General features: G+C 41.1%; 1 protein-coding gene across 3 annotated transcripts in view; it reads left to right on the top strand.

Annotated features, from left to right (window-relative positions):
- Positions 1-13694, top strand: part of DCBLD2 (discoidin, CUB and LCCL domain containing 2) — a 95426-nt gene that overhangs the window by 38020 nt on the left and 43712 nt on the right. For 2 of the 3 annotated variants that reach the window (XM_062004370.1, XM_062004364.1), the window contains exon 1: positions 9194-9480. The exons of the other annotated variant lie outside the window; for it this stretch is intronic. In XM_062004370.1, the coding sequence (XP_061860354.1) occupies positions 9369-9480 (112 nt within the window). In that variant the 5' untranslated portion in view covers positions 9194-9368. Of the gene's footprint in view, positions 1-9193; positions 9481-13694 lie in introns of those variants that run through there. 3 annotated transcript variants of the gene reach the window in all.

Raw genomic sequence — 13694 nt, 5'->3', positions numbered from 1 at the left:
TTCCAGGGTTAACTAATCCATCATTAGATGGACCTATGCAGATCTGTATGAATTGTTTGTTTCTAAAGCCAAGCTTTCTTACATCAGCTTTTGACATTTTATTCACTTGGACAAACTGATTAATAGTGTCAGTATTGCATATTTGCTTTGCAATGAATACTAAGCAGATGTTATACTGGCTTGTTGCCCCACACTGAGCATAAAGAGGTAAATCCCACGAGACCTTGGATTTCTTAGTAGGTCAGTAACCAAAAAGGTCAAATAGTGTCCCTTATTCTGTTTTACACATAACTATGATATTGATTAATCTTAGATATGTTGTCTCAAGTCTTCTAGGAGGGGTTTTATATTAGAAGTACAGGGCCAAAACCTGATGTGTCAGACTAGGCAAAATGCCTGCTGACTGTAAGTGCGATTTTTTTTTTCCTGTGAGAGTTTCCAGGTTGAACCAGTTGTGAGTTGCTCTCATTTATACCTCGCATTTTCTCTCTTAGCAGGCATGAGTGAGTCTGTAGGGAGAGGTAACATCTCTTTTCATCAAGCCAACGGGATGTAATGAAATAATGTTTCAGGCAAGCAAGTCTGTCTTTAGGTCTCAAATGGAAACTCAATACAGACTGAGAAGGAAATAGTTCTTCCAAAAAATCTGAGTAAGTACCCCTAGGATAAAAGGAAATGTTAGCAAGTGAAGAAATTGTAAGCCATACACAAACATTTTCCTTCAACATGGGCTGAACTTCACAAATTAACCCACTGAAGTAGAAGTACATCTGTTTGACACTGGCAGAAGAGAATCAAGTGCACTGATAGCAAATTCAATAATGGGCCCATGCCACAAAGTTTGAGTCAGATCTGAAGTTTCTCAAAGTACAGGCAATTTTCAGAACCAGGGCTCTTGAGCCCTTTTCACATAATTTATAAAATGGAAGCTGTAAGCCTGCATTACCTGTTGTTCTGGAAAAGATTTTGAATGTACTACTCTCCCATATAGAAACAGAATTAATATCTCCCTACTTTATGAAAATAAAATGGAATGATTAATTTTCTTCAATTTCCTAATATATAAATTTATAATATATAAATGCACACATTTATTCATATATTTTTCAAAAAATTATTTATTCTAGCCAAAAAGAAGAAAGATAATATAAATCCTACACATTAATCCTATACAGGTAAAACTCTGTTTCAGGGGATGGAAAATATGGATATTCACAATGTTTTCAGGTCTTACAGTCACCTCTCAAGCTCAGGATCTAGGTCCCAAATTAATCTCTATTAATTCCCAGTTTTCACACTTCAAATTAGATTTTTATAAAATATTTTTTAGTATTTATGATATTTAAATACCAGAACTATGACATATTTTTATGGCATAAAATATTTGAATGTACTTGAGCTAGAATGGCATAATTATATTGACACAATTCTCCTGTCAGAAAAAGATCTTCATTTATAACTGTTCTTGTCACAGATATTCCTGGGAGCTTGGTTATTTAGCTTAAGAAAATGGATTCAACTCTGGAAGTCCGTGGTTCACTCTCTGCTCTTGAAGGATATGACTAATATTGAATTCAATATTTAATTCACCTCTCTAAAAAGACAAACACCAAATTACAAAGACATAAATATAACAAGACCTTCTTCTGTGTTAAGCATATTTTCCTGGTAGCTACATATAGGTTGTTTATATTTCTTTCCCTAAGCATATATATCAAAGCTACATGCATTTCATTAAAATAAGTCCTTCTCTGTCTTAACAAACAATGCATTTTAAACTGTTTGTTTAAACTATTGAGAGTTTACATACACTAGAAGCCTAAAGGCAGCAAGGCTTTTACTTATTAACCATCTTTTATATCCCCGGTTTATCTTTCCCAGTGTACGCTGAATCTCAGCTGCAACAATTTTAAGAGCAGGAAAAATCTCAACTCTTGAAAAAAATTATTTTCATTTGCTACAGAGATTACTAATCTCATTTGCAAAACCAGAAGAATGCCTCTATTTCTGAAGCAGAAAATTTTGTTTGAAGTTCGTCCTTTTGGATCTTAGCTTCCAGACATTGTCTTCACAGGTCCTAGACTGTGGCATTATAGTCTTATCTCAAGTTTCTGTTTACATCTGAGGCTACTCTGTAGACAACATTATATTAAAAATGTAATATGTTACAACAAATATATTACAACTTAACATGATATTGTTCTCTGACATTGGTGTATGGACACAGTATTTTCTTTAGGTTGGGTACAAAAACCTGAAATATGTCACTTAACTCCTCTCTTCCACTGTCGTAATGGTGAAAGAAAAGGTGCTGTTAATTATTTTCCTAATTTCATAAATGTCACCTGTTCTTCTTAAGCATGTAAATGTGTAAGTAAAGAGCTCCATCTTTTGAGGAACCTGACATCTATAATTTTGCCAGTTATTACTGGTCGATGAGATTGGAAGAATGAATCAATGTCAAATCAAATTATGATTCAACCTGGTACAGAGACTAAAGTAATTCAGAGGCAAGAATGGGTGAGTATGCAGGCAGAGAAGAGGACTGGAACAATACAGGCAAGATATAGAGTTTGGAGGAGATGCGTAGGTCATGAAAAAATGTTTCCGCCTGAGGTTTGCATAAAAAAAGCAAAGCTAAACAAGGAAACTAAAGAACTGACAAAAACTGTAAAATACTGAAATGACTGTGAAGAACAATCCAGGAAGTATAAACCAGAGATTAAATGTATGGAAATAATTGAAGCTGCAGAGTCACGGTTCCTGATTCAGCAAAATAGTTACATACTTAAGTTTAAGAGTGCTCTTCATTCCCACTAAAGCTAAATCCACAGTGAAAATTCTGCCTGTGTTTATACACTGAATTAATTCTATAGTAACGATGGTCTTCTTCAGCTTTCACTGAGCTATTGGATTCAGGGAATTTAGACTGCTCAGTGCTTCAAAATATTACTTTTATTTAAGAATACCAAACCCACTATAAGAGACAATTAGTTTTTAATGGCTTTCTAACTGTTTTTACTTGAAAGATCTTAGTAGTACTGGGCATTGATCCAATAAACATGAACTCATTCAAGAGTAGAAGACAGTATGAGATCCTCCCTAATATTTGAACGCAGTAACATAGAGAAGGAAAATAAGCAAAAAATAGCTTATTTTTTTCCACAGCATCCTGAATTGTTTCACATATACAATGCAGTAAAAATGTAAAAGAAAATTGTTCTTGAAATTTATGCTAGCATTTTCCCACGATAATTTTAGACACAGTAAAACTAACAGATGTTTCTTACCAAAATAACCCAGAAATAAGTGTTAAGTGTTCATTCTCTTTTAAAAACACAAAGTAATCAGCAACCAAATAACCCCAGAGTGTCAAATAAATGTGCTTTATGTACAATTATGAGACTCATCTGGAGTGAATTAAAAATTCATCTTAGGTAAATATATCATGGCAGTTTTGTAAATGTGTTTCTGAGGATGAGATTAATTACACCCATTGATGTGAATAATGTACAATCAATACCCATTTTCCCTTCTAAGGGGATGAAATAAAATCAATTTTGCAATTGAGACTTTGTTGTTATTCTTTAAAAAGTCAGTATAATAGGCAATTTACACAGGAACAAAGAAAAAAAATGAAAACAAAGAGAGGAGTAGAAGGGTTTTTACTGAAAGCTGTAACAAAAACTAGAAGCCCCCAAAAGAGATGAAAATGAGCAGCCAAGAGTAACAAAAGCTAGATTCTAAAGCCTAGATCCTTCAGCCATTTAGTACCACACTTCAGCTAATGAAACAGAGCATCCTGCAGGGTTCTGGAAAAGTTTGCAAGATTGGGCGCCAACTACTCAGCTTGGCCATAGGTTAGATTTGAAATATCATGTAAACTCCTGAAGCTCCAGAGATCCTTCCATTCTGTAGAACTCATGATAGCCGAGTTACAATTTTGATGGACTTTCTTTAGATATTTAATTTAAAATACTATGGAACCATTTATTAAAATGGGTTTTCCAAAAAGCAAAATTAGGCAAAGGAGAACAGTAACTTCTACAGTAACAGGTCCTGGTTTAATTCAAATACTTTAACAATTTAAAATAATAAGAAAAGGGTGGGGTTGGAGCCCTTAAATTCTGAAGCCACTTTTCCATGAATAATCCCTTTACATACTATGAAGCCTGGGCAGTTTTAGAGATGGCATGTTTTTTTCCTTGCTGTATAAAATCCACCTTCTGAGCTGGGACCAGGTGTTCACAGGCAGGACACTGGATCTACCCACCCTGGCAAAAGGGCTACTTAACAAACACAGAAATTAAAGATTTCCTTTAACATTAAGTCATCTGAGAGTGGCACCAGGACATCTCTATATTGGTAAAGAAGTTTGCATTTTTACTGTATCTGATGGATGGTTCACTGTGTCCAGGAGTGTTTAATCTAACACAGCTTCACAAAAATACTAGGCGAAACTAAACTAGAGTAGAAGACTTTACTCAGGTGCCTTGCCCTGGAGTGAACTTTACTGTTGTTAAACCCTTTTAAATGCTAGAAAACATTTTGTCTAAAGAAAATTCTGCAACTTAGTTTACTTTTGAGTATTACATGCTTCAAATTATTTGCATACTTAGATGTGATGCCTCAGCAGCTTGCCAGATCCAACCTATATACTGGACTTTTTAGAAAGCATTTCCACAAAGTTCAATTGAAATAATAGCCTCCTGTTTTTCTGATGTTAAGACCTCTAAATTTATCAGCCAAATTTGACTACACTAAGACTGTATCTGTAATCTAACGAACTCAAGAATATGCTTATTAAGCAGCTGGCATAATTCTTTTGGCTGGCATCCCACCGTAAGAGGTGGAATTTGTTTTCTGCAACAAAAAGAGGTAAAGAGATCTAATAATTCAGTGGATAGCAGAGAGAAATTGTGAACCTGAGTACAGATCTGGATTTGCTCACAAGTGGCTAACTGGGAACAGTGCTAGTAATAACCTTAAAGTCTCTGCTGAAAAAAAAAGGAGACATATGGCCCTTAGATGCACGTAACAGTACTTGCATTAGCTTGATGAGTGGGCCTTTGTATTTACTGTCACAGAAAATATCTGGTGCATATGTGACCTTTAAAGATTGAAGGGATATGAAGACTGAGGTGCTAGCAAAGATCTAATGTGTTAAGATCATGAAGGAAGTTAGTAATTTGTCTGTGTTAAATACATTATTCCTTTTCTTCAAGTTCAGAATAATCAGTCGCTCCAGAATAAATTCTTATTTCAGTTAGAGAGCACAGATAAGTAATCACAGAAACTGGAAAGTTGAAAATCACTTTTGCTCATCTAGAACATCCCCTGTCATTTCAGGACTCTCCTCCAGAGTGTGTTATTTGGTCCCTTATAATCATATAATCATTGTTCAGGTTGGGAGGGATCTTTGGGGGTTTTCTGAACTAGATAACTAATTCTCTGCTCAAAACAAGTCTAATCAGGTAAAGTTGATCAGGGCCATGTCCAGGGGAACTCTGAAATCTCCAAAGTGGAGATTCTACATCTTCTCCAAGCAGTTTCTTCCAGTATTTGACCACTGCCATGGTATTTTATTTCCTCTTTTATCTGGAATATGGAATTTACTATATTGCAGCTTGTGTCTGTTGCCTCTTGTGCCATTGCCATGCATCTCAGTAGAGGCTACTTTTATCTTCTAATCCTGTTCTACAGTCAGGTAGTTGTAGGCAGCAACAAGGTCTCTCCTTTCTACTCTGAGCTGAAGATGTCCAGCCTTTTCATGTGCATCATGTTTTCCAGTACCTGACCATTTTGGAGGCCTTCTGATTGACTGTCTCCTGTACATCATTATGATTCTTGTACTGGAGGCAGTCCAAAACTGGACATGATACTCAGATGAAGTCTTATGACAGATCACTTCCCCGATCTGTACATACAGCTCAAGATGCTGTTGTCCTTCTTTGCTGAGAGCACGCTCCTGACTTATATTCAGATTGTCCACTGGGATGCCCAGGTCCTATGCTGCAGATCTGCTTCCCCACAGCCACCAGCCTGTACTGTTGCATGGAGCTATTCCTTCCAAGATGCAAGACCCTGAAACGGCTCTTTTTGGACTTCAGCAAGTTTGCATCAGCCTGTTTCTCCATACTGTGGAGTTCCATCCAAATAGCAGCACTAAAAGAATGTAAAAGCTGTAGAGCCACAGTGGGAGGGAAGCCCTGTGCATCAGAAACATCTCAAGGGAAACGCAAGAACCAGATGGAGATGATAATTTAATTTACCTCTAGAAGTTACTTGCAATGGGAAGGAAACATTACAGAAATGCTTAGTTGGCTAATAATTCTTCTATCAGCAATAAGATGTTGATGTTCTATCTTGCCATTTTGAAAAAAATATTTGTGTTGATTTCTTAAGGTGTGCTGCAAATTGCTTTATGATATTGGTGTTGTATGATATTATATTTGTACTGGCTTCCCACAAAATTTTAATCTGTATCTGTTTTGATTTGATGACAGGGACAGTTCTAAATTACAAACCAAAATGGTGTCTTTATTATACAGTTTTGTTTCTCCCAGAAGAGATGGCTGGGAACTCTCACAGACTGAAATGTGCAGTATTGTGCAGCTGGTCTGTTTAAACTCATTTTATACTGAAATATTCTTAGAAGATGGAAGATTCTGAAATCCAGGGAGACCATCTGAATTTATCTAGTTTTGCAGAATTTTTTGTTGCATAAACAGTGTGTATTAAGAAAAGCCATCCAAACAGTTGCATCCCTAATGGAATCATATTCCTAATTCTTTGCACATTCCAGAAATCTGTAAGGTTTTTAGAGTGTATAATATTTCATAGTTTGTCACCATTTCCATCAGGATGGTGTTCCCCTTGCAAAATACGTAACCTAGGGCTCCTCATAAACAATTTGTGGTCAGGGAATGTGGCTTTGGGACAAACTTCCAAGATAGATCAAGCAAGTTTTCACAACCATTTTAGAAATCAGCCCTCTCACAGATGCCAATAGCCTTTTTACATGAACAAATAAAAACCTTCAGGACAGTCAAATCAAGCTAACAAAACACCCCACATACAGCCTTCACATCAGAAAATAACACAGGAGGAAACCTCCATCAGGTCCACCACTGACTGTTATTGATTTATGTGTAAGATGTTGAGATGCTGCTGTTAATGCACGGCACTCCTAAACCACAAATTATTCAAGGGGTGATTTTTCTAGTACACAACAAATACCACTAATGATCAGTGATCTTAGGAATGTGCTCTCTGTAGTACAGAAAGGATGTTATTGTACTGATATAACTGCTTCACGTGACCTTTGGCATGAACTTCTGTGTCTGGTAAATGGAAGACAAAGGAACACATATAAATTACTCTTGATTCACCTTCCATTACATGTTGCAGGATGTTGTGTTGACTATTACATCTTACACATTGACTTAAAACAGCCTCATCTGAGATATATTTCAATTGACTTTGCTTTCATTGGGGTCTCTTTGTGTGTTTCTAAAAAGGTTTCAAAAGTGGGAAGATAGGAAATGTACCAAAATTATCATGTTTAACATTCCCTGAATATATGAGAAGCCACCTCCTGGCAGCTGTGCATAACTCTAGGTCAAACAAGTAAAAAACATGCATCAAAATGTCACTCTCTTTAGCCTGAGCAACCAAATCTGTTCTAGATTTTTCCATGATTTGGCACAAGTGGTATGGTTGGTATGCTCAAGGAAGGAGAGGTGATGCTCTGCCATGCTTCTTTGTAAAAAAAAAAGGAAAAAAAAAGAGATCTTAATAAAGTCTGAGCAGAAACTTGGACATTGGTCAGTTTTCAGCATCTTAACAAGGAACAGTAATGTTAAAGCAATTAGTAAACCTAAAGAGTTCTTCAAGCAACTCTTGTGGATTGGCTAAGATTGACTCCCGAGGTGCTTTTCCTGCTGTTTCAGTGGAGTCAGCATTGGATGCCACTGGCCAGGAAAACAGTATCTGCTTTACAGGTCTATTTGGGAGAGAAAGTGGAGAACCACCGTTTCTTTCTTCAGACACTTTGTACAGTGGAACTGCTGGAGCTCGACATCACCAGAACAGGGGGTAGACTAGCAACAGCCCTTCCACAGCAGAAAGGATGGATGAACCATGAGGTCTGTGCTGGCTGAGAGGCTAAGCTTTGGAAGATGTGGAGTCCCAAGGCCCTCTGCTTTGTGATGAGAGTAGTCAGTGGAAGGCTGATAAGGTTTCAATTCTGATGCTGAAAGAATAATGCAATGATGTCTGTGTGGGTGCTGCTCCCACCCCTACTCTTATCCCTCTGACTTTTCCTGGGAGGTAGCAGGGCTAGGACTGTGACTGGAGAAGCACGAACACAGTTTCATCAGCATCTGAAAATCACATTCCTTTCATTTAACGCCAAAAACATGTATCGAGGTGCTCCTTTCCATGATGATGACAGTACTACAAAGATGCTTCTTTGATCAGTGCTTAGGGTGCTTCCCCTCACCCGAAATATGCTCTCTTGACAACACAGGGGAACTAATACGGAACAACAGCTATGTTAAGTCTCCACAAACACGCTACTTTGCGTAAGACTTGAAAGTTACATGTTTTCTATTCCCTATGGGTGAACGTAGCGTCGTCCTACGGCGAAGCCTCTCCGGTTACACACTGTAAACGTTGTAGACAATCCCTTCCTTTCCAGAGCTGAATTCACATTTGCCTGTGGATATCTATGCCACCAGTTTACCTTCTTCTCTTAACAGCAGCGATACTCATGTTTCCAGGCAATTTTGCCGCACTTAATCTCTACTTTGGGGAAAAAAATAATGATCAAAACAGTCAACTCGTAAAGGGTGACGGAGGTGCAATGAACAGTAAAGGTAGCGGTTGCCTCCGGCGGCTCTCGGCTTCGTGGCGGATACCCTCGAGCGGGCCGCCGCGGAGGCGCCGCCCGCCTTCCCTCCCCGCGCATCCCCGCAGCGCCCAGGGCGCGGTTCGGCCGGAGAGGGGGCGCCGTTGCCGCCGGGCGGAGTCGGGAGGTGTTCGCCCGCGCAGAGCCGCCGGGACCCCGCGGCTCCCGCGGCGCCTCGCACCGCCCCTCGGCGGCGGAGCGGGCGGGGGAAGCGGGGGCCGGCAGGAAGCGGGGCAGCCCCGCAGCCGCCGCGGGCCGCGCCGCGCACCCGGAAGCGGTTGGGCCGGTTGCAGGGGGCGGCTGGCGGCGCTCGGCGGCGGGCGGTGGCTGGTTGGCTGGCTTGCAGGAGCGTCCCGCTGGCGGCCGCGGGGCGCAGGGCAGAGACGCGGCCCGGCCCGGCCACCCCGCAGCCCGCCATGCCCTCGGACTGCCGGCCGCGCTGGCCACGCCGCGGGGCATGGTGAGCCCGGGGCGGCCGCCCCCCGCGGGGACACGGCAGGCGGCCTCTCTGCTCCGCCTCAGCGTCCTGCTGCTGCTGCCGCTGCTGCGGAGCACCGCGGCACAGAAAGGTGGGTACGAGGGCGAGCGAGCAGGGTGGCGGCGGGCGAGGGCAGAGGAGGCGGACGGGCGAACAAGCGGGCGAGGGAAACCGATCGCCTGGGACTCTGCTGCGGGGAGATGGAGCCTTCACCTCTGGTATTCCCCGGGCATGTGGCCACCCACCCCGGGTTTGCCCCCTCCTTGGCCAACAAAGGGCAGAACGAGAGCCCCATTTTTGGAAGCCCCGTTTTTCTTCCTCACTGCACCGCCGTTGTGAGGTGCCCGCCCCATCGGGGGGCGTGGGGGCTTCCCCCCAGGCACCCCTCGCAGTGTGGGGAGGTTTGCGTGGCCCGGGCCGCCCCTCTCCCGGAGGTGGCTGGGAGAGGGGGATCTTCGCCCGGGCACGGCGCGACGCGACTGAGGGGACGTGGAGAGGGGGTAACGCCGGGCCGGGGAGCGCGGGGGCAGCCCCAAGGCGGAGGCTGGGAGTGGGTTTGTGGTCTTGGACGACATCGCTTTTCTGGGGGAGGCAGCCCGAGCCACGGGTCACCTCTGGGATCGCCTCCTCGGGCTCTATGTGGAGTGGAGCGAGGCAGGAGGCGGGTAAAGGGGAGATGTCTGCTTGCTGGGAAAATAAAGTTGCAAGCGCGCAAGAGTGTGTAAAAGCGTACGCAGGGATGAGAGTCTGGAATGTGTGAGAGACAGATTTGGGGTTTGATTTCTTTTTGTTTAGAGAGGCTAGGGAGATTCTCCTCTGCGTGTAGAATTACTGGTTAGGCTTAAGCACTTTGAAAATTGCAAGGCACGATTTGGTCACTTCATGGCAGAAGATCAGAGGATGCCACAGTAACTGTCACATCGATCATACACGTGGGAGAAAGTGGTGGGAGTGAACGCTTTGACAGTATCTTGAAACTTTCACTTCTATGAATAGAGGGGTTGAGAAGAGAAATTTTAGGGTTTTCAGTTCCACTTGCTTCTTGCACAGGTCTGGCTTCATTTTGAAAATTCAATTGTTTTCATAAACCTTTCTCTTTCTGTATATCTTAAAAATTGAGTTGGAAATATATTTGCATGTCACAAAAGCTCTATTTAAATGTACAAAGGGAATTGAAAATATATGCACTGTACTGTTAAGCATACATTTAAATCAATTTTTTTAATGGAAAAAAATGGGAGATAGGTCCATAGAGCAAGTTAGGCACATTAACTCGCTTTTTCATATTATTTCCAGAGAATTGCATTTATTTTTAAGCATGTTCCTTATATGTACGTGAAACTAACAGTAATAAGCATTTGTCATACCTGTTTTTGTTTTAATTTGGAACGGAGGATAGAAAGCCCCATTTGCTTTTCAGAAGAAATGGGATGGTTTTAATGTTTTAGTCTTTTGAAGGCTACTGCTGGGTGAGTCAGGCAGCAGTAAGGTGTTAATTCACACTGTAGGAGCATCACACTCCAAATGCTTGTGCTGACCTGACACTTGTCTGGCCTTTTGGTGACTTTGTTATTCTAGGAGAAAACTGAAATAACTGGGCAGGGCAGGAGGGAAGAGTCATAATTGTTCTCCAGATTATTGAGTTGAATTGGCTCAGACATGTGCTGCGTGAGCGGGACCATGCAATGTGAAGTGGGACTGCATAGACTTTTAATTATACTGTTCACTTTGTCTTTCAGTACTCTGAGAAACCACTGAAGAGCTCCCACCCAGAATTATTTTAATAATTGTATCATATATTTATAATAATATGTATTTTATATTTAATAATATGTATAGTCTTATACAGTGTCCCTCTAGTTAGTGGTATAAGCTTGCACAGGAGCCTTGCTTTTTAGCAGAAGAGGAACCTCTTTATTGACAAGCTTCATTTTATTTGGTAACAAAAAGCACAGCTTGTTTTAAAGTTAGAGTCTCTGGTGTTGTTTAACATAATGCTCTTCAGTATGAGAAACTGTTGGAGCTTTAAAGAAAAATTCTGCTTGTGAGGGACTGTTTCCTTGCCAAAATATTTGTATTTATCTTATTCCAAGAAGATTGGGGAGCCTGTATCCTGTATTTTTAAATACTGGCACAGATTAGTGTGAGGAGTCCTTACACATGAAGGGTCTGCACAAAGCTGTTACCAAATCATATTAAGTATATGCACGGGCTTCTAGGAGAGTATGGTAATTGCCAATGAAAGTACCCAGGGCTTAGGAAATTCCACAGTTAAAGTTGCTTCTAAGTTCTTGTAAAAATACAGTAAGTGATACTATGTAGGAACCTAGCCTTGTTTGTTACGTTAGGAACCTAGCCTTGTTTGTTACATTAGGAAAGCTGATCCTCTGTTAATAAGCAGCTATTCAGCAGCTCTAAGCCTCACATACGTGGTATTTAAATCTTGTTCTGAAGATAGAGTGTTTTCATTTCTCACATGCTTTTCTGTAGAGAAAACTCCCTAGTATGAACTGATTTTAAAATAACAGTATGGTTTTGGTCAATGAGAAGCTTTGTTTTGAATATTAATTCAAATATTCTTCTCCTCCCCTGCTTCCAGATTGCTGCAAACTGAGGAGTGGAAAAGTGCAGGTACTGCTGCGATGAATATGCTTTTCAGTTAGCAGCTTACTGTGTTATCTTGTAGGACTCGAGTCTATCATGTTGAAAACCATTCAGCACATGTAATTGAGCATTCTTTGGTCAATGTCTTGAATTTGAGCATCTCACTGTCTTGGAAAATATAAACATTTTGTAGGAGGTTGAACACCTTCAGAAAGATTGAAAAGACCCAACAGACAAGTACCCTGTGCTACTTTTCATGTAGTCTCATGCATTGGAGACTATGTAGGTGATGGCTGTGCAAGTCAGCTCTTGTGCTTTTCAGACAATTCCGTGGTGACTCTAGTTTCTGGATGCAAGGAAATTGATATTTGAAAAAATAGTGTTTTGCTTGGGGTTTTTTTTTTCATGTATTTAAGCAGGTGTGAATGAAAGCAAACCAGCACCATGTAAGCTTCCTGCTCTCTGTGGATTGCATTTTGAGAAACAGTGCTCTTAACAGATGTTCAGCTATTGACATAAATTTGGTATGGCCTGTTCATTAGTTAAGGTTAACCTTTTTTGGATTTAGAAAAAAAACAGAGAGAGAAGTGGTTGTTTAGCTGTCATCAAAGTAGAAGTTGAGTAACATCTCAGTTATTCTGAAGGTATGAAGATCGTAGGGCCAGTGGAGCAAGAACTTTGTTAACACACATGTAGTTTGGTAGCCATCTGTTGGGATTTCTAGTGGATACTGATTTGCATATAAAACTGGAATAAAGTCTTAAGTTAAAAATAAACTTTAGATTCCTGATTTTCAAGTGATTTGAAGCAGATTTGTTTGCAACCTTTTCCTTTAAAGACCATTAACTCTGGATGCTTGTTTTTGAATGTTTCTCCCATTTTTTTCTAAACAAATGCCAACCTGTAAGAGTGCTATGTACTCAAACCTCATTGAAGAAAACACAGTGAAACTTGTATTGTATAAAAGCCATAGGTTTAAAATGTAGGTTCAGAATAGCAGAGAAAAGGATTTTTTGCATGTATAGTGCTGAGTTACCATGATCAGAAAAGCTCAGTAAAAGAACTAATGGCTCTGTGTGCAATGAGCCTAATGACACCATTTACCATAGCCTTGTGTTATGTGATTGAACTGCAGTTTTCCCTGATCCATTGCGTGTTCCCTATTCCTCTTCAGTTCCTTTGTGTGCTGTCCTCTTCTCTCCACAGCACTTCTGGTCTCACTTCTGCCTGCCTGTCCAGCAAGGCAGTAGACTACCGTGGCGTTGGCTGCGGCCAGTCCAGAGCGAGGCACATGCTTGTCATAGAATCATAGAATTGTTTCAGTTGGAAGAGACCTTTAAGATCATTGATTCCAGCCTTTGTCCCAACCCTATCAACCACTAGACCACTTCCCTAAGTGCAACATCCAACTGTCTCTTAAGCACCTCCAGGGACAGTGACTCCACCACCTCCCTGGGGAGCCCGTTCCAATGCCTGACAACCCTTTCAGTAAAGAAATTCCTCCTCATAACTAGCCTGAACCTCCCCCAGCACAACTTGACACCATTTCCTCTTGTTCTATTGCTTGTTACTAAGGAGAAGAGACTGACCCCTGCATCGCTACAACTTCCTTTCAGGTGGTTGTAGAGAGTGATACGGTCTCCCCTGAGCCTTCTTTTCTCCAGGCTAAACAGCCCAACATCCCTCAGCCATTCCTCACAC

This window comes from Colius striatus, chromosome 1, assembly GCF_028858725.1.
Source record: "Colius striatus isolate bColStr4 chromosome 1, bColStr4.1.hap1, whole genome shotgun sequence".
Classification (NCBI taxonomy): Eukaryota; Metazoa; Chordata; class Aves; order Coliiformes; family Coliidae; genus Colius; species Colius striatus.
Note: the sequence above shows the minus strand (reverse complement) of the source record. Positions and strands in the feature narration are given on the sequence as shown.